This window comes from Pelophylax lessonae (assembly GCF_965119305.1).
Source record: "Pelophylax lessonae genome assembly, chromosome: 1".
Taxonomy (NCBI): domain Eukaryota; kingdom Metazoa; phylum Chordata; class Amphibia; order Anura; family Ranidae; genus Pelophylax; species Pelophylax lessonae.
Window position 1 is genome coordinate 110,579,376 of NC_138768.1, and position 27,947 is coordinate 110,607,322.

At 43.6% G+C, this 27,947-nt stretch overlaps 1 protein-coding gene across 1 annotated transcript in view; it reads left to right on the forward strand.

The window, feature by feature from the left end:
• Nucleotides 1-27,947, forward strand: part of ZSWIM6 (zinc finger SWIM-type containing 6) — a 185,874-nt gene that overhangs the window by 75,309 nt on the left and 82,618 nt on the right. Inside the window, exon 2 of the mRNA XM_082260031.1 lies at nt 1,541-1,897. Coding sequence (XP_082116157.1) covers nt 1,541-1,897 — 357 coding nt within the window. The remainder of the gene's footprint in view (nt 1-1,540; nt 1,898-27,947) is intronic.

A 27,947-nucleotide genomic window follows, 5' to 3' on the forward strand; every position in this document is an offset into this window, starting at 1 on the left:
TGGACTGTGATGAGTGCCTATAAAGCAATTTTTGTTTTGTTCTGCAATCACAGGAATTATAATTGCAGTATGGCCAGACACTCTTCCATTGTCTAAAGCAGCCTCTCTCAACCTTTTCAACATCTCAACTTAATTTCAACTAAACACCAATTCAGCTTAGGACGATGGTAAAGTGCTGCAGTTGGAAGTCTGACGCGTTTCGGTGGCTTAGAGCTGAAAATAACTTTTCTGTATTCAGGGAAACCCTACTAATTAGTAGGGATGCACCGATCCGATATTTGGATCGGGTATCGGTGCCGATATGGCCATTTTAGATGGATCAGGGGATCGGTAACATTGACCGATCCAATGGCCGATCCGGTTTTGCTTGGTAACGGCTCAGCCATCCCTTACTAGGTGCAGTAGTAGTATATGATGGGAGCCACTACTTCCTGTATAGGTCCGGCTCACAGGCGGAGTGATATCAGATGCACTCTGCCTGTGAATAGAGGAGCCGCACACATGAAGCAGCGGCTTTGTGTGTAGCTCCGGATCGGTTCCGGTATCGGCGACGTCACAACGCCAGATATCTGTGTCGGGTCCAAAAAAGTCGGATCGGTGCATCCCTACTAATTAATATACCTACAGCTCATGTTGTATTGGTGTGATGATCACTAGGAGGAATGTTCCGTACACTTCTGGGCATGGGGAATAATTTCCCCCTTACATATAGCTAAAAAAAAAAAAAACAATGGTGTCAGTGGGAGCTTATCTGAGAGGAAAAAAATTGCTCATTACTCAAGGAACCCCTAGCAACCCCTGGAGGAACCTTTCTCAACCAGGGTTCTGTGGGAACCTAAAGTCTCTTTGGCCTGATATGGATGACAGGTTCTGCTCCTACAATGTCACTAGATTTTAAAATTTGAAACAAATTTTGTGTTCATTGCTCATAGCATCTACTTTTGGATCTTCAAAGTAGAAAATGTGAGCTTTTTTTGGAGACTTTATTTTACATGGGCCTGGAGGTCTACAGATATAACGAGCATTCATTGCAGCAAAGCAGTTATGTTTTCCAATCTGCAGCCCAGTAAGTAGTTGGCACATCCGCCTAACAGCACTAGGAGCGTCTGTTCGAATCCCAACCACAAGCCTGGAGTTTGCATGTTCTCCCTGTGCCTGTGTGGGTTTCCTCTGGGTATTTCAGATTCCTCCCACCCTCCAAAGACCTGCTGGAAGGGTTATTTGCTCCTGTCTAAACTGGCTCTAGTATGTGTATGTATGAATGTGAGTTAGGGAGCTTAGATTGTAAGCTCCTTGAGGGCAGGGACTGATGGATATGTAAAGTACTGCGTAATTTGATGGCGCTATACAAGTACCGAAAATCTATAGGTATGATAAATAAGGTTCAAAGATTGCATGTTCAGTGGTTGACCTCTCAGTTCCACACCAACCAAATTCTTCTGCTACATAACATGTTCACCTTTTTTCGCCATTGTTTGACTTCAGAAATGGATGTATCCTGAATTTTAATACATTTTTTTTTTTCTCCTCTTCCTTCTAGGTTTTCACTTAAGCGGCACAGTGACAGAACCTGCGACACAGTCTGATCCGGAATCCGTTTGCAATGTAGCCATCAGCTTTGACCGTTGCAAGATTACCTCAGTTACCTGCAGCTGTGGAAACAAGGACATCTTCTACTGCGCCCATGTGGTGGCACTTTCTTTATACCGCATCCGCAAGCCCGATCAGGTCAAGCTGCATCTTCCTATTTCAGAGACCCTGTTTCAAATGAACAGAGACCAGCTGCAGAAATTTGTACAGTATTTGATTACAGTTCACCACACGGAGGTCTTGCCCACCGCTCAGAAACTAGCAGATGAAATTCTGTCACAGAACTCTGAAATCAATCAAGTTCATGGTGAGTGGTGCTTCGTATTGGTCAGAACACCCCCTGCCTGTATTCGCATTCACGGTTTATCAGAAAGTGGGCGTTGCTGCTTTCGCTTTTTGTCTGCGCAGCTCCATTAGTCATTTTGGATTTACAAAATCATTTGGTGGCATTTAAAGCCACACGCTGGAAACCGGTCTCTTTGCACAATCCGTGCTTTTTGAGTTTCTGTGCCATGCCAATATTTATGGGTTTGCTTTCTGGAGTATTTGTTTCTCTCCTATTTAGAAACGGAAATGGTTTGGTAAAGTCACATACGAATCAGATGGACTGATTTTTTTTCTTTTAATGCAGATATAACAAATTTTTTCCTGAATTTGCTAGGGAATTGGCACACTTCAGAAAGTGCCTATTCCCTAGCACAGCTTAATCCCGTCTTGATTATTATGGCCCTCTCCTCTTCTGAGAGTGTAAAGCCAAAGTATTGCTGCTCTAGGTGAGTGACCACTCTCACATATTGTGAACTGGAACCCAGAGTGCTGCACAGCTCGTCTGTAAGATTCATTTACACGCACAAATCTGGAATATTCCTGACCTCCTTGGTATCGGGAGTGCAGCAATAATCCAGATTTTTGCACGTTGCTCCTCTGGGGAGTGTCTAATCAGTCTATGCTGGCCCAGCTCCTCCCCACTTTCTCATATTTCATACCCTTTTATGTAGCATCCAGTGGAGGAGTGCAGGGTAATACTATAGAATATAGCTTGAGTCTGCTGTAGCTGCTGAGATCATTTAAGACGGTGGTGCCCAGTAGGGGCCTCAGAGCTTTTGGGTGTCTACAAGAGAAGAATTTACAGGTAAAGAAAAAAAACATAGAACCTTGATGTTGAAATGAATCATCTGGCGATGAGGACTTTTTAAAGGGTAACTCCACTTTCATAGGAAAATAACAATTTGCAAATAAAAGAAAAAATATTGTATATACAATTGCGACATTGTAATTGAATGTTATTAAAAATGACCTTTCCTTTTTAATCTGCAGCCCTGCAATTTTCTGTAAAAGGCAATTCATTTTGGCTACCTGGAGGTGTTCTGTAGACTGTACAGAATGCCCCTCATGTTTGTCATTTCCTGCTTGAATGATTGGCTCATTATTTTCCCAGAAGTCTGCCCTAAGATCCAAATCGGATTTTTAGCATCCCCTGCAGAAAAAATGTCATTTTTGGCGAGATTCTCCCAAAGGGAAATCTCATCTAAAAGGATGCAGACCCCGCCAATTTTCCTCAGAGCCCTGCAGGCACAGTAGCTGACTGATAATTATAAAACCACTCCCATGCAGATTCACTCTTCACATGGACACATAAAAACAAAGAGCTTCAGAATAATAAAAGGTAGGAATCTGAAACAAAGTTTGGTAAAATCATTGCAATGTACATAGATCACCCAGAAGGGGGGGAGGGGGGTTCTCAACAGAAATGGAGTTACTCATTATAAGTAGTTGGTCACAAACAACTGAATTGGTTTTGAGATGTAGAATATGCTTTGCCATTCATCAGAGTAACTTCATCTGTTCTGAATAGTGCCAGGAATATATATTTCCATATTTCGTGTTTATTAAAAAAAACACTAAAGGTAGCTGTGTATTTGGCAGTCTCAATTACCCTACCAGCTTTGCAAGGGGTGAGGTTAGCTACACAAGGGAGTGCATTGTTTTCAGTGAGTCAGCCAACCTATAGACCGGCATTGAGAGGGAGCTGTAAAGCACAAGGATTGTGGAGTGTATAGTAAATGATTCATACTTTGCTTTTAAATCTGAATTAAACTGCACAAATTTTTTTTTTCATTACTGTAAACAAAGATTGCTAATATTTGCATCAAAATCAATGTATATTTTTTATTGCTACAAAATGTGTGTTATATATATATATATATATATATATATATATATATATATATATATATATATATATATATATAATTTTAATTTGTTTATTTTTTTTTCATTTTAAACTTTTTTATAGCAACAAAAAAAAAAAAAGATTTTAAAGGGTAAAGTCTGTGGAACATAATGGCTGGTTGGCACTTTCAAGGAGTCAAGGAACCTATTGCTATTGAGCAGATGCATAACAGAATGTACAGCAGTGTGTTAACGGCCACAGTTCATGATCACTAAGCAAAAGGTTTCTGGATTTTTTTTTTTCTAATTCTTTTATGGCTAAAAGTCATTAATGGCCAGGCCAAAGACTGCAGTCTGCTTATGACCACAGCATCGCAATCACATAAGGAACCATTCTGAACCAAGGGAGCGGGGGGAGGAAAAAGTCCTTTGATTTCCCCAGCACTATTGTGTTCTGTGGAGTGTTCATTTAGTTGACAAAAATATTTAGTGTGAAAGTTAGTGTCTGTGTATGTATGGGTGTATCGCTGTGCCTGAGATGCCAATCTGCAGTACAATGCGGGCGAGAGGTCTTAAAGATGTTAAAGGAAATTTGGCAATAAAGTGTGCATTCGCGCTGTGATAGATAAAGACATTCTTAAACCATCAGCCTGCTAGGTTTCTGAGCAGCGACTTCATTTGTTTCCCTGTCCCAGAAATATATTATAAGCACAAAGAATGTGGCCTACTAACCCAGGGTTCTGCTTTGTGACAAATTTCTTCTTTTGGAGGGGGTGTAAAATGAGTGACATACCTCTCCTACCCTTCTTCCAGCTAAAGTACCAAAACCTAAGTAGGTAAACCCTCTGACCATATCAGAATCCACACACACTTAAAGGCCCGTACACATGATCAGGAAGCGATTGTACGATAATCTGATCATTAGTACACAGCTTTTGAGAGCCGATCACGACAGGCCTGCCTTAAGCCTCGTACACACGATCAGATTATCGAACGATCTGTCGTCCAGTTTTTGTTGCATGCTAGTCTCGTATGGATTATTTTCATACGAAATTTCCCGTACGACCGAATTCTACTTCAGAAGTGATGTCATGTGTTGGATTGTTTTGTATGTGTTCTTTCGTTTCTGAGCATGCCTAGTCTTGCTCTTGATTTTTTTTCAGACGAAAAAAACTGTACTAATTAAGCGAAAAACGGATGTTGTGTTGACGTACGATAAAAATTTTATAGCCTGCACATCCAGTTTTTGTCGTCCGAAAATCTGTAATCGGCTGTCAAAAGCACTATACTAACAATCCGAAAATCGGCAGATCGTTCGGACGAAATTTCCCTTCAGATTTTCTTATTGTGTGTACGGGCCTTTAGTGCCGGTTCACATTATTGCGGCTGCGGAGATCGCATGTAAATTAGAGCGCACTGCTCCTTCATTACATGCGATCTGATGTGCGGATGCGAATTCAGCCATACACTTTGTATGGCTGAATTCTCATTGTATCCACACCAAACACGCACAGGACCCTTTTTTTCAGCCGCATCAGGATCGGATCGCACAGTGGTTCACACTTGTGCGATCCGATCCTGTGCGAACTGTCAGATCGCACCGCGATATGCGATCAAACTGGGGGTGTCGCTAACATTTAATTGACACCCCCTGCGTATTGTATATGGCAGTGTGAACTGCCAGATGTGCGGATGCGATGCGGGAACAGGCTGAGAATTCGCAGCCTTCCCGCATCGCACAAGTGTGAACCGAGCCTTAGGCTTTTTCACAGGGCAAAAGATTGACCTGGAAGTTCAGTAAGCTGCATACACCGGTCTGAAATGACTGCAGATTATTTTGTAGCTCGGTTAGCTCTGAGCCCTCGCTGTGATCTGCTTGTCACTAAACCAGCCAGACCGCAATGTGTATGTATACAGTACAGGAATACATTTGTTAGGGTTGGTTTGGTATTAAATTTTTTGAAAGACTTGTTCTAGACTGACATAGCTGTAGAAGGCATACAAATTGATGGCAAGTAAAATGGAACTTGTGAGAACAAGCCCTTCTCCAGTCTACAGACAATTACATGCATTGTATAAATAATAGAATAATAGCAGCCTAATCCTAGCCATGAGCCTTCAGATGGTGTCATGAAGACCCGGCCCTATACCTTGTTTCCAATACCGCAGAGCAGATAGTGTTGTGTGTCCACATAGCAGGATATTCTCCATGTGTTCTCCCTGGGGAGGGCACTGTCCTGATTAGATAACACTACCAACTGGGCTTCTGAAACAGATACCAGCTTGAATGGCAGTTCCTGTTAACCCTTTTATTGTCTGCTTCAGACAAGCTACTCTGATGCTCCCTTAATATTTTAAAACGGGTTCCCTTTCCAAAAAAAAAGGGTTCCAAATAATTGGTCACCCTATCTCAAGTGCCTGTACCCTTAATTGTGTGTTAATCAAGCGAAACAAAAGCTTTTTAATTTAAATTATTTTTACAAGACAGACGTACCCCTTAACATGCTGTGTGGGGTTTTACCTAGAATGGTCTATTAGGGTTGCATCTGCGCCATTTTTTTTTTTTCCATACAGCAAGTACCAATGCTTTCAGTCAAGTACTCACAAAATGAATGTGCTAAAATCGCACTGCAAAGAATCACATGTGATTTGATCAGGAATGCAGTGCAATTCCTTTCTGAATCCCATGTGGTTTCCCCCACTATTCCTGTGTGAACCCAGGCTGAAGTCACTATAACAAACCTGGGGAAACCGCATTGGATTCGGACAGGAATCGCACCACATTCCTGTTCAAATTGCATGCGATGCTTTGCAGTGCGATTTGGGCCTGTTCATTTTTATGGGCTCAAATCGCACCTTAAATGTTTTAGGTATCTCAACATTTGTATGAGGGCTTGTGCAAACGTTGAGGAAAGGCACTGATATTGGTATGTGTACAACCCTAATGTCTACAGTAGTTCAATCTTTATTTTCATCAAGCTGGTCATAGATGAATCGAAATTCAGCCTGTTCAAGCAGGGACTGGCTAAATGTAATCCATGTGTGGCTGTTCCTGCTCCACACAATTCGATTGAACAAACTTGTTGGAAAATTTTTTTTCTCAATCCTCATCTGCAGCTTCTGTCAGAAAACAATGCCTCAGCTAAGCGTATTCCTCCATCCACTGCGATTCATTCTTTTTTTGGAGGGGGGTCAGCTCATTGGCTGAAAAGAAGGAAAAAAAGCGGCCGGCCTATCTGCAGCCAGTCCTAAGCAGCCTATAGATTAGTCAGTGCCCCCCCCCCCCCCAACCCCCCAGTTTTCTAGTTTATTGAATGACAAATACTGACTCCATTCCCTTTTCCACACACTGGATGTTGATGGGGGGGAATCCTCCCTGCTGAGCCATTGTATTCTGACCATGAGGAGACTTCCACCATCAGCACTCCTGGCTATAGCAAGGCAGTTATACTGAAGTTGATCAGAAGGCCATCTTCTGTACAACCAGTCTGTCCATACAGGAATTGAAATTTGTCCCTGATGAACCGGCCAAATTTCGATCTATTTATGGCCAGCTTTAGTCTTTTAAGTGAGTTTTTTTAAAGAAGAACTTCAGTATATTGTAGCTGCAGTCTTTTAAAAATCTGGTGCTTAGCAGTGGCTGGAGTCCAGAGATGTCTTCCTGGAGCCAGTTCTTGCTGCACAATCTAAATTGAGCTCAGCTTGGCCTCGGGGCTGCTATTCTGACCGGTTATTTCATGTGACCAGTCTCACCTGCAGTCAGAATTCTTTATTACCTTTTGCTAGGGGTAATTTACCTCAGTCTCTTGGTGCCTGCATAGTATTCTAGGTTGCTAGGGGTAATTTACCTCAGTCTCTTGGTGCCTGCATAGTATTCTAGGTTGCTAGGGGTAATTTACCTCAATCTCTTGGTGCCTGCCTAGTTCCATAGGTTGCTAGGAATGAATTACCTCATCTGTTGGTGCCCCCATAGGTTGCTAGGGGTGAATTACCTCACATCACATCTGTTGGTGCCCCCATAGGTTGCTAGGGGTGAATTACCTCATCTTTTGGTGCCCCCATAGGTTGCTAGGGGTGAATTACCTCCCATCACATCTGTTGGTGCCCCCATAGGTTGCTAGGGGTGAATTACCTCACATCACATCTGTTGGTGCCCCCATAGGTTGCTAGGGGTGAATTACCTCACATCACATCTGTTGGTGCCCCCATAGGTTGCTAGGGGTGAATTACCTCACATCACATCTGTTGGTGCCCCCATAGGTTGCTAGGGGTGAATTACCTCATCTGTTGGTGCCCACATAGGTTGCTAGGGGTGAATTACCTCACATCTGTTGGTGCCCCCATAGGTTGCTAGGGGTGAATTACCTCACATCACATCTGTTGGTGCCCCCATAGGTTGCTAGGGGTGAATTACCTCATCTGTTGGTGCCCCCATAGGTTGCTAGGGGTGAATTACCTCACATCACATCTGTTGGTGCCCCCATAGGTTGCTAGGGGTGAATTACCTCATCTGTTGGTGCCCCCATAGGTTGCGAGGGGTGAATTACCTCACATCTGTTGGTGTCCCCATAGGTTGCTAGGGGTGAATTACCTCATCTGTTGGTGCCCCCATAGGTTGCTAGGGGTGAATTGCCTCACATCTGTTGGTGTCCCCATAGGTTGCTAGGGGTGAATTACCTCACATCTGTTGGTGTCCCCATAGGTTGCTAGGGGTGAATTACCTCACATCTGTTGGTGCCCCCATAGGTTGCTAGGGATGAATTACCTCACATCTGTTGGTGCCCCCATAGGTTGCTAGGGGTGAATTACCTCACATCTGTTGGTGCCCCCATAGGTTGCTTGGGGTGAATTACCTCACATCTGTTGGTGCCCCCATAGGTTGCTAGGGGTGAATTACCTCACATCTGTTGGTGCCCCCATAGGTTGCTTGGGGTGAATTACCTCACATCTGTTGGTGCCCCCATAGGTTGCTAGGGGTGAATTACCTCACATCTGTTGGTGCCTCCATAGGTTGCTAGGGGTCAATTACCTCACATCTGTTGGTGCCCCCATAGGTTGCTAGGGGTGAATTACCTCACATCTGTTGGTGCCCCCATAGGTTGCTTGGGGTGAATTACCTCACATCTGTTGGTGCCCCCATAGGTTGCTAGGGGTGAATTACCTCACATCTGTTGGTGCCTGCATAGTTCTGTAGGTTGCTAGGAATGAATTACTTCACATCTGCGGGTGCCTGCATAGTAACATAGGTTGCTAGGATCATTTACCATACAAATGTTGGTGCCTGCATAGTTCTGTAGGTTCCTAGGGGTGATTTTCATCATCTGTTGGTGCCTGCATAGTTCCATAGGTTGCTAGGGGTTATTTACCTTACATCTGTTGGTGCTTGCATAGTAGTGTCCCGGAGTACTGAAGACATTTCATCAGCATGGCAGATAAGAGTTTTGGCATTTTTGTCTAGGAGAGTTTAGGAATAGCAACCTAATATAATGGTTTTCTGGCTGGAGCAGAGATGTGTGGGTGCCATGAAGGCTGTTCAGTTTCTATCACTTGTGCAGGGTGGTGCAGATCTTCCAGGAAAAAGTTTTACAATGGGTGCTGTGACATATCAACATTAGGCAGCATGACATCATTGGAGTTTAAAGGTCATTAAAGCGTATTCCCACTTTTGCAGCCAATTTGGGCTCACACCTACTTGTATTTGTTGCATGTTCTCATTCACATAGCATACCTTTTAAGAAAATATTTCAAATATTCTGCTTGGCTTTTACTTGCTTTAACATTTTACTTTACTAATGTGTTTGATGAATTTTATGAACTGTTTATCTCCGAGGGGCGGTCAAGTCAAACCGGGACTTTATATATTAGAACAAATTTCAGGGAGTGGAAACTGCGTTTAATTTTTTTTACAGACTCCCCTGCTACATTTATACATTTATCCCAGCATTTAATACCTGGAAAGCTTTGGCATAGAAAGATTTGTCAGTAGGCCTGAACCATCCTAGGACAGCCCGCTTCACTTCATCGGTGCTGAAATGCTGACCTCTGAGGAACTCCCTTTTTTTTTTTCTCCAATTGCAGTTTAATGTCAGGTTATGCATTGATTATCCAGGATCAGGCGATCCATGCAGGAATGACTGGTGTGGTTTGAGAACCACCACGCCTGGGATCGTCCCTGACGGACATAACGTCATCTTTGGAATATGTACAGCATTCAAATGTCTTTCTGTGGCTGAGTGTCTCATCACCGTACTGTGCTTGAAGTCTTCTATAGATATCCATGGGTTTTATGTCTTCGTTCATAAGAAACGTTCTCACTACACGCTGTCACATGCATACACTAACACTGTTGCCTGCCATCTTGATTAGTCTGTGGACTGCCCCGCAACATATGCACTGCCTATCAGTAATAGGACACACTTGCCACTTACTACTGCGTGTAGTACCACCACGCTAGCATCCTTTTTTTTTATACCTATAAAATTAAAAGACCCAGTTTGACTTGAATGCCCCTCGTGTGTGTATATATAAAAAAAACAAAAAAAAAAACCAGTGCCACTAACATAGCTCTATTTTAGTGTGTTAAAGTGACCCTGCCATTTACCTAACGGTGCCTATAAACCAAGGGTGTCCAACCTTTTGGCTTCTCTGGGCCACATTGAGTGTACAGAAATTTTCTCGGGCCGCATATAAAATATATACTATTAGTTAAGGTATATAAGTAATAAAACGCTACCGCCCCCCCCCCCCCCCCCCCAGCACTAATTTAACACAACTAGTGAATGCGGCGCCTGCTATAAACACTGTCCCAGCAAAGAAGAAATGTAATGCTCCTGTAAGCTTTCAGCAAGAGGAACCACTGTGTGCAATGGGAGGACCGCTAGATCGACACTCCCAAAGTATCTGTTTCTGAAGAAACTTTAGAGCAGGCTTTCCCATCTTCAGCAGGGGGCTCCAAAATGTTTTAAGTAAAGGATCAGTTTATTATCCTTCAGACATTAGGCGGACCTTATTGTGGCCAGAGTAGAAAATGCTCCAGCCTCAGTGAAAGTAATGCTGGCCATACACGCACAGAATTTCGGCCGAAAATGGTCGTTTTAGGAAAGATCGTTTGAAAATCGGGCCGGTAGTGAACATAAGTTTACCGATGATTTTGATCGTGTGCCCGGCTAATGTCAATGGATCCATAACGAAAACTTTTATAGTTTTTTACGTGTTTGGTAAAATTGAAACGAAGATAATCTGACTCGTATTGCGCATGTTATCAAACGATCATTATGATCATGAAAACGATTATGTAAAAGGGTTTATTCTGTCAGTTAGTGGCCAATTCGCTTTCGACCGATGAATAATCGTCCAGTCTGCAAACGGCTGAAATTCCGTGCATGTATGGCCAGCATAAGCCTCAGGCTTGGAAAGAAAAAACAAGTCTGTAGTCAGTAGGAGAAACACTGACCCGTCTGTATCTATGGAAGGAATAGTGCCCCATATCTGTGGCAGCAACCGTGTCCAAAGGGCCAGATAAAGGCAAGCAAAGGGCTGTATCTGGCCCATGGGACGCAGTTTGGAGAGCAACGTTGGTTGATGTGGGTGACAAGAGAAGCAAACATTTCCTTTTTCCTTTTTACATGAACAAAATTTATTAGCATTTTCAGTTAGATGACAGGGTTGCTTTAAAGTGTATTTCCACTTTCGCGTTGAAATGTGATAAACCCCCTCTGTTAGGTATGCTGAGTGAATGGAAGCACATAACACGTTTTTGTTTTTTTCCTTTTTCTTTTCTTTTTTTTTTTTTTTTTTTTTTTTTTTAGTGAATCAGCCTACTCGTCTTTGTCACCCGCATACAATTGGAAGCTTTCTTTTTAGTTTTAAAACTTTTTTTTAAAAACTAACTAGAATCCCATTGGTTGGTTTATAAATGAATCTGCTTTTATTTTTTTTCCCTTTCAGTTTTTCTTATTTTGGTCTCATTTTTTGCTTTTAATAAGGTCTGTCTTACTACCGGTGTTCCTTTTTTACCTGGTATACTTTTGCCTGACTGCCATCACCTCTGCATGGAGATGGATTAGCGGTTTAGCGTGGGATGACCAATATGACCGATTTTTTTCATCTGTATAGCGTCTTTTGATTTTTACTAATTACAGGTCTGTGATATCTTACGGACCTGTAAAAGTGGACTGGGTGTTGCTTTCTGTTGCATTAGGACCTAAGTCTGCCAGGAGTGCTGTAGGACTCTGGTCTGTAATAGAAAAGCCTTGTGTCTCTCTACACATATCAGAGTAATGCCTCGTACACACGCAACGATTATCGGCCGACCGATCGGCTGACTTTTGTCCAGTGTTGGTTGAAATGTGCTCTAGACTGCACACGAATTTTGTCGGCCAACAAAAATCTACTTCAGAAGTGATGTCATGTGCTGGTTTACGTTCCGTGTGTTTTTTCTTCTCTGAGCATGCCCAGTCTTGCTCATCAGATTTTTGTCTGCCGAAATCTGTACTGACTGACGAAAAATCGGCCGTTGTGTTGTCGGCCAACAAAAATTTTATAGCCTGCACACCAGATTTTATTCGGCCGAAAAGTCAGAGTCGGTTGTCGAAAGCATCATACTAACAAGCCGAAAATCGGCCGATCGGACGTTGGCTGAAAATTCACGGCCAACTATCGACGCGTGAGTACGAGGCATTATTCTAGCTGTTATATGGTTTAAAAATTGTTATACAAGGCATGATTCCTCTGGTTTTAAACCTCCAATCTTCAGAACAGACCTTGGTATTAGCTCTTATTGGCGTGATTCCTGTTCCGTCATTCTGAGTCTCTTTTGTGCTCCTGCACTGAAAGCTTGTCCCCAACACCAGGTTTTGGTAAGAGACTTGGACGTGTCTTTTTCCACCTTCCAGCAGCAGTCATCAGGAGTTGTGACAGCTCCTGCGTCACTGGGAGCACATAGCTGCACACCAGGCCAAAGTTGCATGCAGTCATACAGATGGTTTTGAAATAAAGATACTAGTGCAGAGCTATAAAAGCCAGTTTACACTCCATCGTAAGCCAAAGCACACAAATCCACCAGTGGGTTCCTGAGAGAAAAAAAAAAAAAAACTCTGCCGTCACTGAAGGCATGGATGCTAACCCTCTGACAGGTGAGAGCTTTGTAGACACATCCCAGGACCACTAAAACTTTGAACAGTTACTGAGACGAAGAATATAGGCTTTGCTTTTCTTGGCTTCTAGAGGTCTCAGCTAAACCAGTTCCTTCAACGTTAATTTATTTTATATAGCTTCCAGCTCAAAATATTCCAGTACTACCCACCAGCCATTATTAGCGCTGGTTACACAGTAACCTAATTACACCTAAGGTCCTCGGGTCTTTTTTTTTTCTTAGTGAATTTACACAGGATTCTGGTAGATCTGACGTTTAAACAAAGGTTGGCTGGACAGTCTGACACATTGTAAATGGAGACAACTGAGGGAAAGCTATAAAGATCTGACGCACTAAATTCATGGAGACAGGCACGCCACAGGCACCAAGACGACGTCCCCTGTAACAATAAAATGAAGAGGGCTTTCTCTCCCATTATTCTTTTCACCCCTGCTATGTTTTTCATGTAGGCGGTGAGCAGTTTGGTAGTTTGTACTGGTGAGGCATCATGTTAGTTTTCCTTTGTTTGATTATGGCTGGGAAGTGTTGAGCCTTCAAAAGTTTGACTGATAATGTAGACTAACTTGGGTTTGTCTGACCAGTAGGTGGGAAAAACTTAAGTAGACCATAATTAAAAAGGCAGTTAGTGACAGACTAAAGTACTTGATCAGTAGCCTGTATCTTTTACATTGTAACTACCTTGTATACTAAAGGCTCCTGTAGGCATTCCATGGCAGACAGAATTCAAGCCACCTAAAAAAGCGTGCATTCTACCTACGTCAAGACATTCCCCAACTTACCAGGGGAAAACAGTTAGTGGGAGAGAAAGCCGGTTTGTTTCTGGAAGCTTAGATTTCCCCAACTAGACAGGCCAGGGCTCTTGGATACCTGTAGGGCACCGTAGGAAGTCATCCACTTATGTGTAGGATTTGCAGCTTGATCTTTGCTACATAATTGTGGTCTTTGATGGATTGTACCTGGAAGTCAGGTCCTTTGCCGAGCGGCTACACTCAAGCTAAAGCCTGATGCACAGTGGCCGAATATTGGCGGGTTTAACAGAAACCTGCTGACCAGCTTGTGTGTACAGCAGCCTATCCAGCTTCTGTCGAACGGGCATGCTGTAAAAAAACAGCAGCCGGTCGGCATCCATAAGCGGTGTGTTTTGGGGGTGGAGTGGAGTGGAGTGGAGTGGAGTGGAGTGGAGTGGAGTGGAGTGGAGTGGAGTGGAGTGGAGTGGAGTCCAGGCTTTACCAAAATGAATAAATGCAAAAAATTATTGCATTGGACTAGTTGGAGGCGAGCAGTGACTTCATGATGCTCTCTACCTCGTCTAACCCGAGAATGCTTGTTTGCATTTTCCTCAATTAATGCAAACTATTCTCTACATGGCGTCCATGCCAAGTGGCCAACCTCCTGTGTTCAGGATGCAGTAGTGTGGCCACTCAGCACAGGTGAAGTAACTGGTGATCACTGGAGTAACGGCATTCATTTCAGTGGTTTCCAACTTCTAGGGGATCGGCCAGGTATGGTCTATGGTGCAAGTTGGACTAATGTAACCATGTATAAAATATCCATACCTGCAATAGGAGTGGTAATACCTAGGGCTGCAATGAACTATTAATAGTACTAGTGTAGGATTTAGGTAATTTGTAAAGTTATTAAAGAATTGCCTTTTTTTTTTTTTTTTTAAATCTATATGCAGTGGTAATTATGAATAACCAATCTTTTTAGCGTGACTGCGACATTGCGGCGGACAGATCAGACACCTAGCTGACATTTTGACACATTTGGGGGGACCAGTGACATTACTACAGTAATCAGTGCTAAAAATATGCACTGTTACTGTACTAATGACACTGGCAGGGAAGGGGTTAGTACCAGGGGCGATCAAAGGGTTAAAGGTGTCCCTAGGGGGTGCTTTCTAACTGTGGAGAATGGGCTTGCTGAATGAACAGACCTATGTTCCTAAATAGGAGGAACACACAATCCTTGTGTTCATTACTGACCGAACAGGGGTCTGCCGTGTTTACAAAGACAGACTGCCATTCTGTCTCCATGGGGAGCGATCACAGGTGCCTGGCGGACATCGCGGCTGCTGGACCAGCTGATTGGCTCCCCTGTGGCCAATCGACGCGATCGTGCCCCCGCGAAAAGATGTAGAGGTCTGACCTGACGTAGTAGAAGTACGGTGGCTGGTTGGCAAGTGGTTAAAGTGCTCTGTGACGCATCAAGGTTCCATAGGCATAAAATCCTTGCATATAAAATGCTCAGCCACTTGTTGGTTGTTCTCACTGATACTGGTAATGATGCTGTCAGCTAAGTGTAATCTTATCACAGTAGTGGAAGCAAACACATAGTAACTTTCCTAATAAACAAATACACACATTATCTAAAGTACCTTAGCAAAGGGTCCGAATTCCTTTTAATAAACTCTGCTTTGAAGTTTGTGCTAGTCTCTGTTTTGGCAAGTCTGTGTCCTCTCATGTAAGTTTACATTCCTCCTCTGCCAGATTGTACTTTAGCCCTAAAACACATTTACTATAAACTGCCTGGGAGGCACCTGCAGCAAAAGAGCGATTTTGTAACCAGTTTTTATAAGCCTGCAGTATATACATTCTATGTGTAGTGACATCCTTGAAGTTGAAAATTGTCTTACTGAGCCAAATTTCTTTGGACGTCAATCCTTAAAGTCATTGGGTTTTAGTAATGCCTGAGAATCCTAATTGAAATTATAATTTTTTTTTTTTTTTTTTACTTTTGTCTTTTCAGGACAGGAAACAAAGGGAAATCTAACAAACAGGGCACTCACAAAAAAAGCAGGGTATTCATCCTTCCCTACTGAAAAATGAATTTTTAGCTGTGTATGCATTTTAAAGCGGTTTGAACCCCCAAACCCCAAAAAAGTGTATATATTGCATGTATTGCTAATCCTTAAGGTGGCTGCATTCGCTTTTTTCTTTTTTTTCTGCTTTTTTTCTTTTTTTTCTGCTTTTTTTTCCTTTTTATCTTAAGTGGTGTTCCTGGTAGTAACACACTTTGCTGTCTTAGAGCGTTCCCACTGTGGATATAGAAGGAACAGAGACCCCTTTGGACAGCAGCATTTCTGTCATGGGACTTGACATGCAATGGGGTTGATTTACTAAAGGGGAATAGTCTGGGCACTGCAAGTGCAGTTCTAGATTTGAGGGGAACATGCAAGGAAAATAAAAAAACAGCATTTTCTGTTTCAAGTATTTTATTGAATAATGCAAGGAAGTAACAACTTTTGACATACAGTATAATGCGAGGTAATGTAAACAAAGCTCGGTAACAGAGCATGACCAATAACTGTAACTACAGCAAATCGTGAGGGTTAGTAGACAAGGGGCGGTAAAATGGGTGGTCACGAGAGAGTAGTGATAGGCATCGCCACCCCATATAGGGAGCACACTGTGCCTAGGTGGGGAGGCAAAACCAACCAATTGTTAAACTAAAAGGGAACAGTACCCAAGTCTACCGTACCGTGTGGGAAGAGGCAGGGGGATAAGAGGAACCTCACGGGTATCTACCAAACAGGAAAAACATGGGCTACAGTCAGCCAGAATGATGGAACAAGTCGAACAGGTAACCTGTAAACTGTAGTTAAAATGACAAGGTAGAACAAACTCCGACGTTGTAGGTGCTACAACATATGTATGCAGAAGGAAGGAAGCAGGGCGGGGGGGGGGCAGGGAAAAGGGGGAACAGGAGGGTACAAGGATAATATGGGGGAGGGGTAGACAGAAGGGGAAGAGGAAGGGGGAAGGATCGCTGGGGGTGGGGGACCAGTACATAAGGAGTGGAGGTATTGGGTCCCCAGGTATGGTTCAGGGCAGCAATAGAGAGCTATCAAAGTTGGGGGGAAGAAAATTGTCAACTTAAGGTTGCCAGATTCTATCATACTTCTCGACTGTATCCGTCAGAACAGCATCAATTTTGGCGTTAATCATAGCGTTGGTGATTCGGTGTTTCACTTCAGTCAAAGGCAGATGTGGGGATTTCCACGCTTTCGCAATGGTTTGTTTAGCCGCTGTTGTGACCTGTAGGAACAGTTTGTGGCGGAATTTGGACACATTATCCGGTTTTACATTCAAGAGAGCCAGTAGGGGGTCAGGCGAGATCGGAACATCCATCAGGGTGGAGAGAATATGGAAAAAAAAACAGCATTTTCTCTTTCGTTCGACGACACAGCTCCTGATCTTCATAACCATTGGGTTATACTGCCTCCTACAGGAGTAGGACACTAGGCAGAAAAAGAATCTGGCTACGCCTATGGGCAGTCCCAGGGGAGGGGGGGGGTATACGCCCTCTCCCTGCTATAGGTACTCAGTAAGGCCCTAGTTCCTTGCTGGGATCTCTGGTCCTGGCAAACTTTTTTTTTTTCTTCCTTTTTTAGATAAGAAATTTTTTTTTCCTGTGAGATCTACAATCAACTGCCGGACTGGGCGACAGGCTGGATAATCTAGATCAAGTGGTCACCCCAGTCTGGCCAACAAGAGCCTGCAGACCCGAGCTCTGCGCTAGGTTGGCCGCAACATAGCCCCACTGGACGGGGGCTGGCCTGCGAGTTAAACATCACATAAGACCGGGTCTCTGCCCAAGTCACAGCGTTCCTCCTGGCCGACAGCCCCCCCATTTCGATGGCAAGGGGTTCTGTCTGGAGTGGTGCCAGCTTGTTTCCTGGTATGGTAAATAGCTGTCCCCCCTCTGCCCCTGGAGGGTTTTGGGGTGGACGTGGGCCCCTCCTTGGGACGGTCGAACCCCCGGGTTCGGGTTCCCCTCCTTCCCGTCAGGTACCCTCCTTTATCTGTCCCCCATCCTACCCCCCCCTTATGCTGGGGCTGTGTGGGTGGTCTGATCCACCTCCTGGGGTGGGGGCAGGGCGCTATGCTGGCGAGGGGGGGGGGGGTTGTACCTGGTAGGGGCTTCTGCCTGAGCCTGTCCTTGAGGCCTAGGGATCCCTCCTGGCTCCCTGGGAGCCTTGTGGTGCCGCCATTTTGCTGTAGCCTGTGTGTTTCCAGGCACAGTGGCCATGTTTGTGTAGACCTGCAGCCATTTTTCGGTGCTTTGCAATTGAAAATAGCGGCAGTCATGACAGTGGACGGCGATTTTTGGCGGTGGGAGTCCCCTTTCATCCCCTGGTACTGACTCCTGGATCTTTACACTACACTTCCTGATTACCGCATATGAAGTGCAGATTATCCTGGCGGCTGTAGGTGCCTGTTTCTGCTGGGTGGTGAGTCTTGTGGGGTTCTCTCCCTTGCTGCTGAGGATAGCTTGGTGCTTTTTGCCCGGCGACCGGGTGGTGCTGCCAGCGCAGTGGGGGTTGTACCTTTGCAGTGTTTTACTCTTTTTGTGGGGTCCCCCTGGTGACTCATGAAGTCTTTGGAGCACATCTCCCACCTGATCCCCCTCTGAGGCTGCGGGGCCCTTCAGGTCCCAACCATACATCGATGCACTGACGGCGGTCCTGGAGTCCTTTGTATCTGTGTGAGACTTTGAAGATGGAGGACACAGCTGCAATGGAGGCGCAGGTTCCCTTTGGCTTTCACAAGCCATCCAGGGTGGCAAAAAGGTGTTTCCTCTCCCTGCCAATTTTGACAGAAGGGGTCCCTAAGCGATTTACTAGGAGTTACCCCTATGAGGAGTCCCTTTATTTAAAAAGTGGACTGTTCCACCGGTGGTGGACCCTCCAACCAGAATCATGGTTGCCTTGTTCAATCTGGAAACTGAAGAGTCCCTGGCCTTTAAGGATCCAGCTGACAGGAAGGCGGAGGCTTTTGCCCACAATATGTACACTCTGGCTGGTTTGGCACTGAGGCCGGTATTCACCATTGCCCTAGTGTCACAAACTCTGACTGAGTGGGCTAAGCTTTTACGCCGTGACCTTGAGGTAGAACAGCTCCACCCTGTCTTTGCCGAGCTGGCAGACCAGCTGGTCCAGGGGCTGGAGTTTATCTGTGATGCCTCTTTGGATGTGGCTCCCCTAGTGGCTTGGCTCTGTTTTGGCAGTGGTCCTTTGGTGTATCTTTTGGCTTATATGCTGGTCTGTGGACCAGACTTCTAAAAAGGCCTTGACTGATCTCCCCTTTCAAGGCTACCCTGGATGACCTCATTAAAGGTCTCACAGGGAGAGTACTTTTCTTCCTCAGGATACGAAGGGCATGGAACCTCGACGTAGACATGGGTCCTCCTTCTCGGCTCATAAAGTGTTGTTTTTATTTTTTTTTTTTTTTCAGTCAGACTCCCTATTGTGGTTACGGATGGACCTCTGAAAGGGGTTTCCGCTTCCTCTGTGACCATTTCCAGATGGATCAGACGGACGATTATTCAGGTCTGCTCCATCAGGGGTCAGGTTCCTCCTTTTCCTGTCAAGGCGCACACTACTCAGGCACTTGGTGCCTCCTGGACCTTCCGTCATCAGGCATCAGTGACGCAGGTTTGCGAGGCTGTCACCTGGTCGTCGGTGCACACTTTTCACAAAGTTTTATAAAGTGGATGTGTTGGCATCTGCGGATGCTTTTGGCCACAAGGTTTTGCAGGCTGCTGTTTAGAGGACTTGATCCTCTTTGAGGTTGTATTGTTTTTTTCAGGTGGGCTCCAGTTGTTTTGGTTGAGCTCCTGTTGCCTGGTTGGCTACTGTTTTTGCCTTGGGAATTAATTTTTTTTTCCTGTTCCCACCCCTCATGTTTAACACTGCGTTGGGATGTCCCAGTGGTTATAAGGTCAGGAGCTGAGTCCGTCAATGAACGAAAGAGAAAATGGGATTTTTGACATACCGTAAAATCCATTTCTCTGATGTTCATTGATGGACACAGCACCCACACCTCTGTGGAGTTGTATTTCTTCTGACACTGCTTGTAACAAAACTGAGTACCTATAGCAGAGAGAGGGAGTATACCCCCTGGGACTGCCCATCGGTGTAGCCAGATTCTTTTTCTGCCTAGTGTCCTACTGCTGTAGGGAAGAGTAAAACCCAATGGTTATGAAGATCAGGAGCTGTGTCCGTCAATGAACATCAGAGAAATTGATTTTACGGTCAATTAAAAATCCCCATTTTTGCTTGCATATGGTTGGATGATTGAAATCAGCAGAGCACAGACTATTTGCCTTTAGTAAATCAACCCCAATGTCTCTCAACTGCAATAAAATAAATGTACCTGCTTTTTTGCAATTCTCAGCAAAGTGTACGGGGAGCTGTGTACATTTCTGGCATAGTGCCAGTGCCGGGATGAGTAACGTCATCCCACACCAGCCAATTAAGATGGCTGAAGACTTGCACCCGAGAGGAGATGACAGCTCTGGCAACAGACCTTGCAGGCGTCGGACCTTTGAAGAAATGGTAAGTATTTGCTTGACTTTAGTTCCACTTTTAAAATCAAGCTCCAGCTAACGCGTTTTAAGCAGTTAAATCAACAGACTTGTTTCCTTTTGGGATAAAGGTTTTACATAAAAGCTGTCCATTGTAAGCATCCCATCAGTTACGTGGTTTGTCTCAACCCTTTAGCTACCACTTTTGTTAGACAGCTTGGTCTGTTAAAGGAATTTTAAAAAATAACAGACTTACTGGTCAGACCACCAGGTGAAAATAAGAACGCCTCAAGGAGAAAAAAAAAAAAAATACTAGCGCAGCCACCACATTTAAGAATTGGTACGTTGGAATATTTAAAATTTAGGTTTTTGGGTTCATAGCTGAAAAAATTTATTATTGGTTGTGAAGGGTTAACACCTATTTATTTTTTGGCCTGTGTTCCATTTGTTAGATTTTTGCCTCGTACACACGTTCAGATAATCATACGAAAAAAATCGCTTTCGACTTGATCGCACGATAATCTGATCGTTAGTACACAGCTTTCGACAGCCGATCACGACAGTTCGTCCAACAAAATCTGAAGGGGCAAACACGAAAACTTATGTCGCACGATAGCCTAGCGAATGACAATCGTTTAATCAGTACAGTATGCGTCCGCTAAAAATCGATAGACAAAGACCACGCATGATCATAAATTAAAAAATAATCAGGAAAAAAGCCTGGCTGCCTTTGGTTTTGTTTTGCACTATGTTATACGTAGCTACACAACCAGGAAGCTTTTCCAGAATCGTACGAAAAAAAAATCATACGCTGGTACGCATTGTTGAATTCAATATTAGTATCATGCAACAAAATGCGAACGACAAGTCGTACGATTATCTGAATGTGTGTACGAGGCATTTCACTTCCTGTCCTAGAGACGTGACCGGATGTGAGAAGAAATCACTTCAAAGTGAAGGGAGTTCCCTTTTATGCCGCAGTCACTAGATGTCCTCATCAGAAGATTGATCCTTACCTAGAGTTCTGGTGACCACTCCAGAATTTTGAATCTCTGTAGTCTACAGGACAAACTGAGGATGATTCTTGATTAAAAAAATATAAATTAAACTGACTATGGGGTCCAAGCATTCTCAGTTGAAAGCAGAATTTGGGCTTTACATATACTGTAGTTTTAAAGCTGGTGCCTATCACTCTTATGTAGAGAAGCTAGTTAGCAAAAAGAGGCACTGATGGCATGAAACTAGAAAGTTGCCTGTGATCTACTAAAGTGTATGGCCAGCCAAATCTTTTCTTTTGTGTAAAGGTTTAGAACCCCTCAAAGACCTTCTTTGTTTTTGTTTTTTTGTTAGAAATTCACTCTAATTCTGGCCATACACCTGCCGGAAAATTGTTCAAAAATCTGTCATTTGGTCCGATCATCCGTTTTTCGTCCAGTTAATGGGCACAAATAGAAAATCGTTTTCAATTTTTCAGAGCCGAAAAATCGAAGGAACAGTTTTGGAAATCTGCCGGCCGAACGTTTGCACTAGGTATATGTGACAAACTGAATTAATTTATGTCTATTGAATGACTTATCTTTCAAAATTCAGTCAATACATGATGGCACAATCGTCTGCTCTCACGGCTGAGTTTTTGTTTTTCTAAAAATTAGTTTGTACGATATTTCGGCTAGTGTATGGCCAGCATTACTTCGGAACTCTCCGACAGCAACACAGGTAGCCCATGCTGTCGATTTTGGGGTGGAAATGGTTGGGAATCTCTTATGGCTCTGAACCTGGTTAGATAGCTGTGAAACTGCCCCTGTAATACCACTCCACTCCAAAACATGGGTTGAAGTAGGTGTAGTAACGAGTCTTCATCAGCCCAACACAATATACTCCACTGGCACATGCTTGTTCCAGGTCACTGATTCAAAAGCTAGTGAAGAAAGAATGAGGATAAATGCCTTGATTACTGCAGATATAACTGTCTGAGGGCGCTCCAGCATTTAAACTAAAGCCCCGTACACGCGCGTCGAAAATTGGCAGGGAATTTTCGTCCAACGTCCGATCTGCCGATTTTCGGCTTGTTAGTATGATGCTTCCGACAACCAACTCCGACTTTTCGGCTGAAAAAAATCTGGTGTGCAGACTAACATTTTTGTTGGCCGTCAACATAGCGGCCGATTTTCGTGCAGTCAGTACAGATTTCGACAGGGAAAAATCTGATGAGCAAGACTGGGCATGCTCAGTGAAGAAAAACACAAGGAAAACAAACCAACACATGACATCACTTCTGAAGTAGAATTTTGTTGGCCGAGAAAATTCGTGTGCAGTCTAGGCACATTCCAACCAACAAAACACAACTTGGACAAAAGTCGGACGATCGGTCGGCCGATAATCGTTGCGTGTGTACGAGGCTTTACTCCCTAACCCCATTTCAGCCTTATTGCACAGTTCTGTGTCCACTGGTCAGAAAGCACATGTATGATAACATATACATGCATCGGGCACAGGGTCCATGGGGTTTAAATTGGGTGCCTTGAGGAGGAAGCACCAATCAAAGCCAATAGGGAGCCCAAAGGCATCGAGGCCAATAGGGAAACAAAGTTGGGCAACTGCAGGCTGAATAACACTAGATTGCTGAAGGGAGACCCTGCGAAAAAGATGCGTTTTTTACATGATCTTTCTGGCTGTGCTGTATGGCAGAGGTGTGTTCAAATTAGACTGGCTAAGGAAAATTGTTTGACAGATAACTGCAAACCAGTGTTAATTTCGTCGACTAAAACCGACTAAAACGTTTTCGTCGACTAAATTAACACAATTTTAGTCGACTAAAATACAACTAAAATGAAAACAATTCAGATGACTAAAATACGACTAAAACTAAAATGGCATTTTAGTCAAAAGACTATAACTAAAACTAAATCAAAATTTGCTGCCAAAATTGGTGCATGCTCAAAGCTTAATACCATAAATAATAACATATTAGATTTTTCACTCCAGGACCAGCAGTAGTATATAATGAGTTTGGAAATTGTAGAGAAATGCTTAAATAATGCATTACAAATTACGATTAAACTACACCCATTCGATTATAGATGACTAACATGAGTTTTAGTCGACTAAAATGTAGGACGTTTTAGTTGACTAAAATGTACTGGAGTTTTAGTCGACTAAATACGACTAAAACTAAAACACTTGCAGAAGACTAAAATGGGACTAAAACTAAAATGCCATTTTAGTCCTAAGACTAAGACTAAAACTAAATTGAAATTTGCTGCCAAAATTAACACTGCTGCAAACCTGTTTTACCCTAATCCTTGATGTTCGCCTAGAGTTCTTCTTTGAGCTGTCATTCAGCACTGAGTATGGTTGACGCCGGCCTCTTTCACATTTCTACCACTATTTTTTTACAGTGGTTGCTTTCATTTTAGGTGGAGGCTGTTACCAGAAAGGACTGTTTCATCTTTGTAACTGTAAACCAAAACAAGGGATCTCCCAAGTCATAGGAAGCTGAGACATTTGTCATTCTCACCATGCTGTACAAACCTGACACCTTATTTCTGTGCCGTTGTCCCCACACCCCCACGTTCTTATGTTGGTTAAAAATAAGGTCATATAGGAGAAGAATTTTCACACATCAACCCCAGCCACCCCAATGTATTTCCAGTGTGTATATAGACATGTTTTTCCTTACCCTCTGAACCAGTTTCAGGTTCAACTTAACTTTCTGGACGAGTAAACATACTCAGAACTGCAAGTGGCCTATGAATGAATCACCCAAAATACTCCATGACCTTTTCTGTAGTGTTTGTGCTGCTCTGGTCACACTTTCTGCTAGCTGAATATCTGCGTCCTCAGTGAGGGAAATAAACATGCAGCTGGTTTGCTATACGGATCAACCGGCTCTGCTCTAACCTGACACAAGTTGCAGTACTTCCCATGTACTTTTCCTATAGACTGCTAACATTTTGTCAAAATGAAAATACTTTTATAACCTCTCCAAAAACCAAAGCAGGGCTTGACAAATCCCAGGTCACCATGACGACTAGATATTGCATCCTGGCGCCTGGGCTTTTGTCAGCCAAGTGTACTTGTCGGATAGAAGCATTCTGGTGGCGGCGCCGCTTGCCCATCTGCAGGACCAGCATAAGGGGTGCCGCAGGGTAGAGGGGAGGAGGGAGAGTGGACACACATCCACTCTCCTCCCCTTGTTGCTGTCATACACGTCACTTCCGGATCCCCATTGACCGTTTCCATGGCCAAAATGTTGTGCATTACATTCAGTGGAGCACAGGGGAGACTTACAGATTACATATCGCCATGTATTCCAGGAAGAGAGCAATAATTCCAGCAACAGACCTCCTTCGTAACACTAAACTGATGACCTATAGGGGGCTTTTAAATCGTCGTCAATGGAAAATGTACTGAAGTTTGTCACCATTTCACAGTCACATGCAAATGTAAAGTTTGACATTTGGTATCTATTTACTTGGTGCAACCTCGGCTTTTAATGCTCATCATTTCAGTTCCTTCCCTTTTCGCCGTTTTAAATGTCTGAACAGCTAAGCAGGAGAGCAGTGTTGTCACCCAAGGATGCCTACTTCTAATGGACTCCAAATTGACATAATGTGTATAGCATGCCAGCAATTAGGCCTGCAATAGACTGGTCGAAATTCAGCTGGTTCAGCAGGAACCAGACAAATTTTGATCCATCTATGGGCAGGCTGGTTGTATTGAAGATGATCTATTGATAGATTTTAGTACAACTATCCCGTCTGTCTGTTTTTATTTTTTTGTCGTTTTATTTTTTGTGCAATTACTGCTAGCAGCTGTAACCACCGACAGTGATCATTGTATTCTGACTACTGGGAAACCTCCCGCTGTTCGAATATAATAGCGCAGTAAGAGGGATTCCCCCATCAATACTGACTGTGTTAATGGAAGGAATAAATTTATTTGCCTTCCTTTAACCTGTGATTGAAGGAAAGAAAATGTCATAATCTATGGCCAGCCTATGAGCTTGGGAGTCCACAAGGAGCTCAAAACATCATGGGGCACCAACATTATTGTAGATGGGTGGATATGGGTGTTGGACTTCTTAAACCAGAAATGTATGTATTGAGGAATTTTACAAAGAACTACACCAGATGAGGACAGCCTTTACCAGGATAGGGAATGTTTCAGTTGGAGATTAGTTATTAGTTATACACACCTAGAACTTCAGACAATCCTGCGCTGAGGAATTATGGCAGCTACCATTGTTTTACCCTCTGATAAATACCAGTTTATGGTTATGTTGATCCTACAGCTTTAGTGGGTCCCAATTTCAATGTAGACTAACTGAATCAGTGATTCAACGTTGCATGTGGATCAGAATGACATCCAGAGAACTGCAATTTAAAGATGGGCCTCAATTCCCCTTCTGTATTTCTTGCAGTGCAGATGTGTGCAGCAGATTAAACCACTAAAGCTGGCCTTAGGCGGTTCGAATCTCAGCCAGGTCAGGAGGGACTGGCTGAGATTCAAGCCTTGTATGGGCATGCTGATTGTACCAAAGTCCATCCATCCATCCATCGACTTGGGTACAACCAGCATGTTTGGTTACTAGCATGTGATTGCCAGCGGCTGTAGCCGCTGGTAATAATCACTGTGTTGTCCCAGAAGGGAGGGCTCCTCACAGATAGAACACACTAGGTCCAATGGAAGGATTCCCCCATCAACACTGACCGTTGATGGGGGAATTGAGTGATTTTTCTTTCCTGCAAAGAAATTCACAACCTCTATGGCCTTCCTTAGCTAGAAGCCTCTTTTGGGTTGCTATTTCTGCCCCCCAAATCTGCCAAAACTGGCCAGTTTGAAAGTTGTGGTGACCATGGGAAAAGTGTTAATGAAAGCTACCCTAGGTTCTGTTTATCATTTATTAAAGGAGAAGTACAGATAAAGCTTGTTTGGCTGTATTTCTGTGAATCACAGGAATGTAGTTCGTTCTGCACTCCTGTGACCCGTTTTCAGCAGACAGCAGGTTGAAGGCCGCTGTCGGCTGAAGTCACAGAGCTGGTTCAGGCTAGGGAAAGGCGGCGACCATATGGTTGGCATCCGCCCACATGCCTGGATCAGCACCCGACTCAGGCTCTCAGCAAGCCGTTGAGAGCCTGAGCTGGGCTCTTCTGCCCCCTCCACAGCCCAGCACTCAAGTGAGCGTGGGGGGGGGGGGGCTTGCAGAGCAGAGAGCGCTAACTGACAGTCACCAGCTTTCTCTGCGATCAGCTGTTTGATTTCTCAGTTCTCACCTATAGAGTCGGCAGTGGACCAATGCTACATCGAGCTAGGTAAGTATGATTCTGCAAAAAAAAACTAAATTCCCATACTTCTCTATTAAATACAAGGTGACAAAATCTAGATCCAACATCATGTACCTTTTCATGCTGTGCCATGTATTGTGATTTATTTTCACCCAAGTTACGTACGCCATTCTCCGATGAGTGAGGGGGAGCTAATAAGTCTGGAAGAATGTCCTAATTGCTCCCAAATAGGAGGAGCTGCTTGTTTGGCTGAACAGTTGTTCTTTGTTTGGAGACTACCTTCAGGCCTGTGAGCTCAATGCTCAGGTATGTGACGGGAGCTGTTTAGGCTGTGCTTGGTAGTCACAGGTGTGCTGTAGAAACATCACTAAATCATGTATTAAACCCTAATAATCCACCCAACAAAGCGGAACCAGACCCTGGCTGGCTTACTTGCAGAGCACAAAGGAAAGGAATACAGGTGTTAATGCCAGGCACTGAAAACTCTGGAATGTTAACTTTTACACATTTTGTAGGGTCAGATTCCCATTCCCCTTTTTTTTTTTTTTTTAAGATTGTTTTCTTTCCCAAAGAGAAGCCAAACATGGCTGATAACAATGGTTAGAATTCAGAGCAGCAAAGGCCCTGTGTCAGTTTGGAGCTTTCTCTAGATTTCTGACAGATAAAATGCTGCAAGTAGAGAATACAGGTTTAATGGGACATGGGGGGGGGGGGGGGGAGGGGAGGTTAGGGAATGTGCAGGTATAGTTTTGAAGATGTATCTGTGTTTTTTGCCAAAGATGCTTTAACTACTTCCCATCTGCCTTTGGCAGTTTTACTGCTACAGGGCGGCAGCTGTGAGCCAGATCATATCTATCTCTCTATCTATATCCACTTCTGGACCGGAAGGATTTGCCCCCCATAATGACCAGGCCATTTTTTGCGATTCGGCTCTGCGTTACTTTAACGGAAAATTGCGCAGTCGTGCGACGCTGTACCCAAATACAATTGTGTTTTTTTTTTTTTTTTTTTGCCACAAATAGAGCTTTCTTTTGGTGGTATGATCCCCTGTGCGGGTTTTTAGATTTTGCGCTATAAACAAAAAAAAAGAGCGACAAGTTTGAAAAAAAAAAAGACATGTTTTTTACTTTCTGCTATAAAACATTCTCAATAAAATTTTTTTAAAAATATAATTTTTATCACTTTAGGCCAATTTGTATTCTGCTACATATTTTTGGTAGAAAAAATCCCAAAAAGCGTATTACAATAGCGTTTACAAACTACGGGATAGATTTTTGGACTTTATTTTTATTAGTAATGGCGGTGATCTGCGATTTTTAGCGGGACTTCAAAATTGCGGTGGACAGATCAGACCCCTAACTGACATTTTTGACACTTTTTGGGGACCAGTGACATTAATACAGTAATCGGTGCTAAATAATATGCACTGTTAAGCC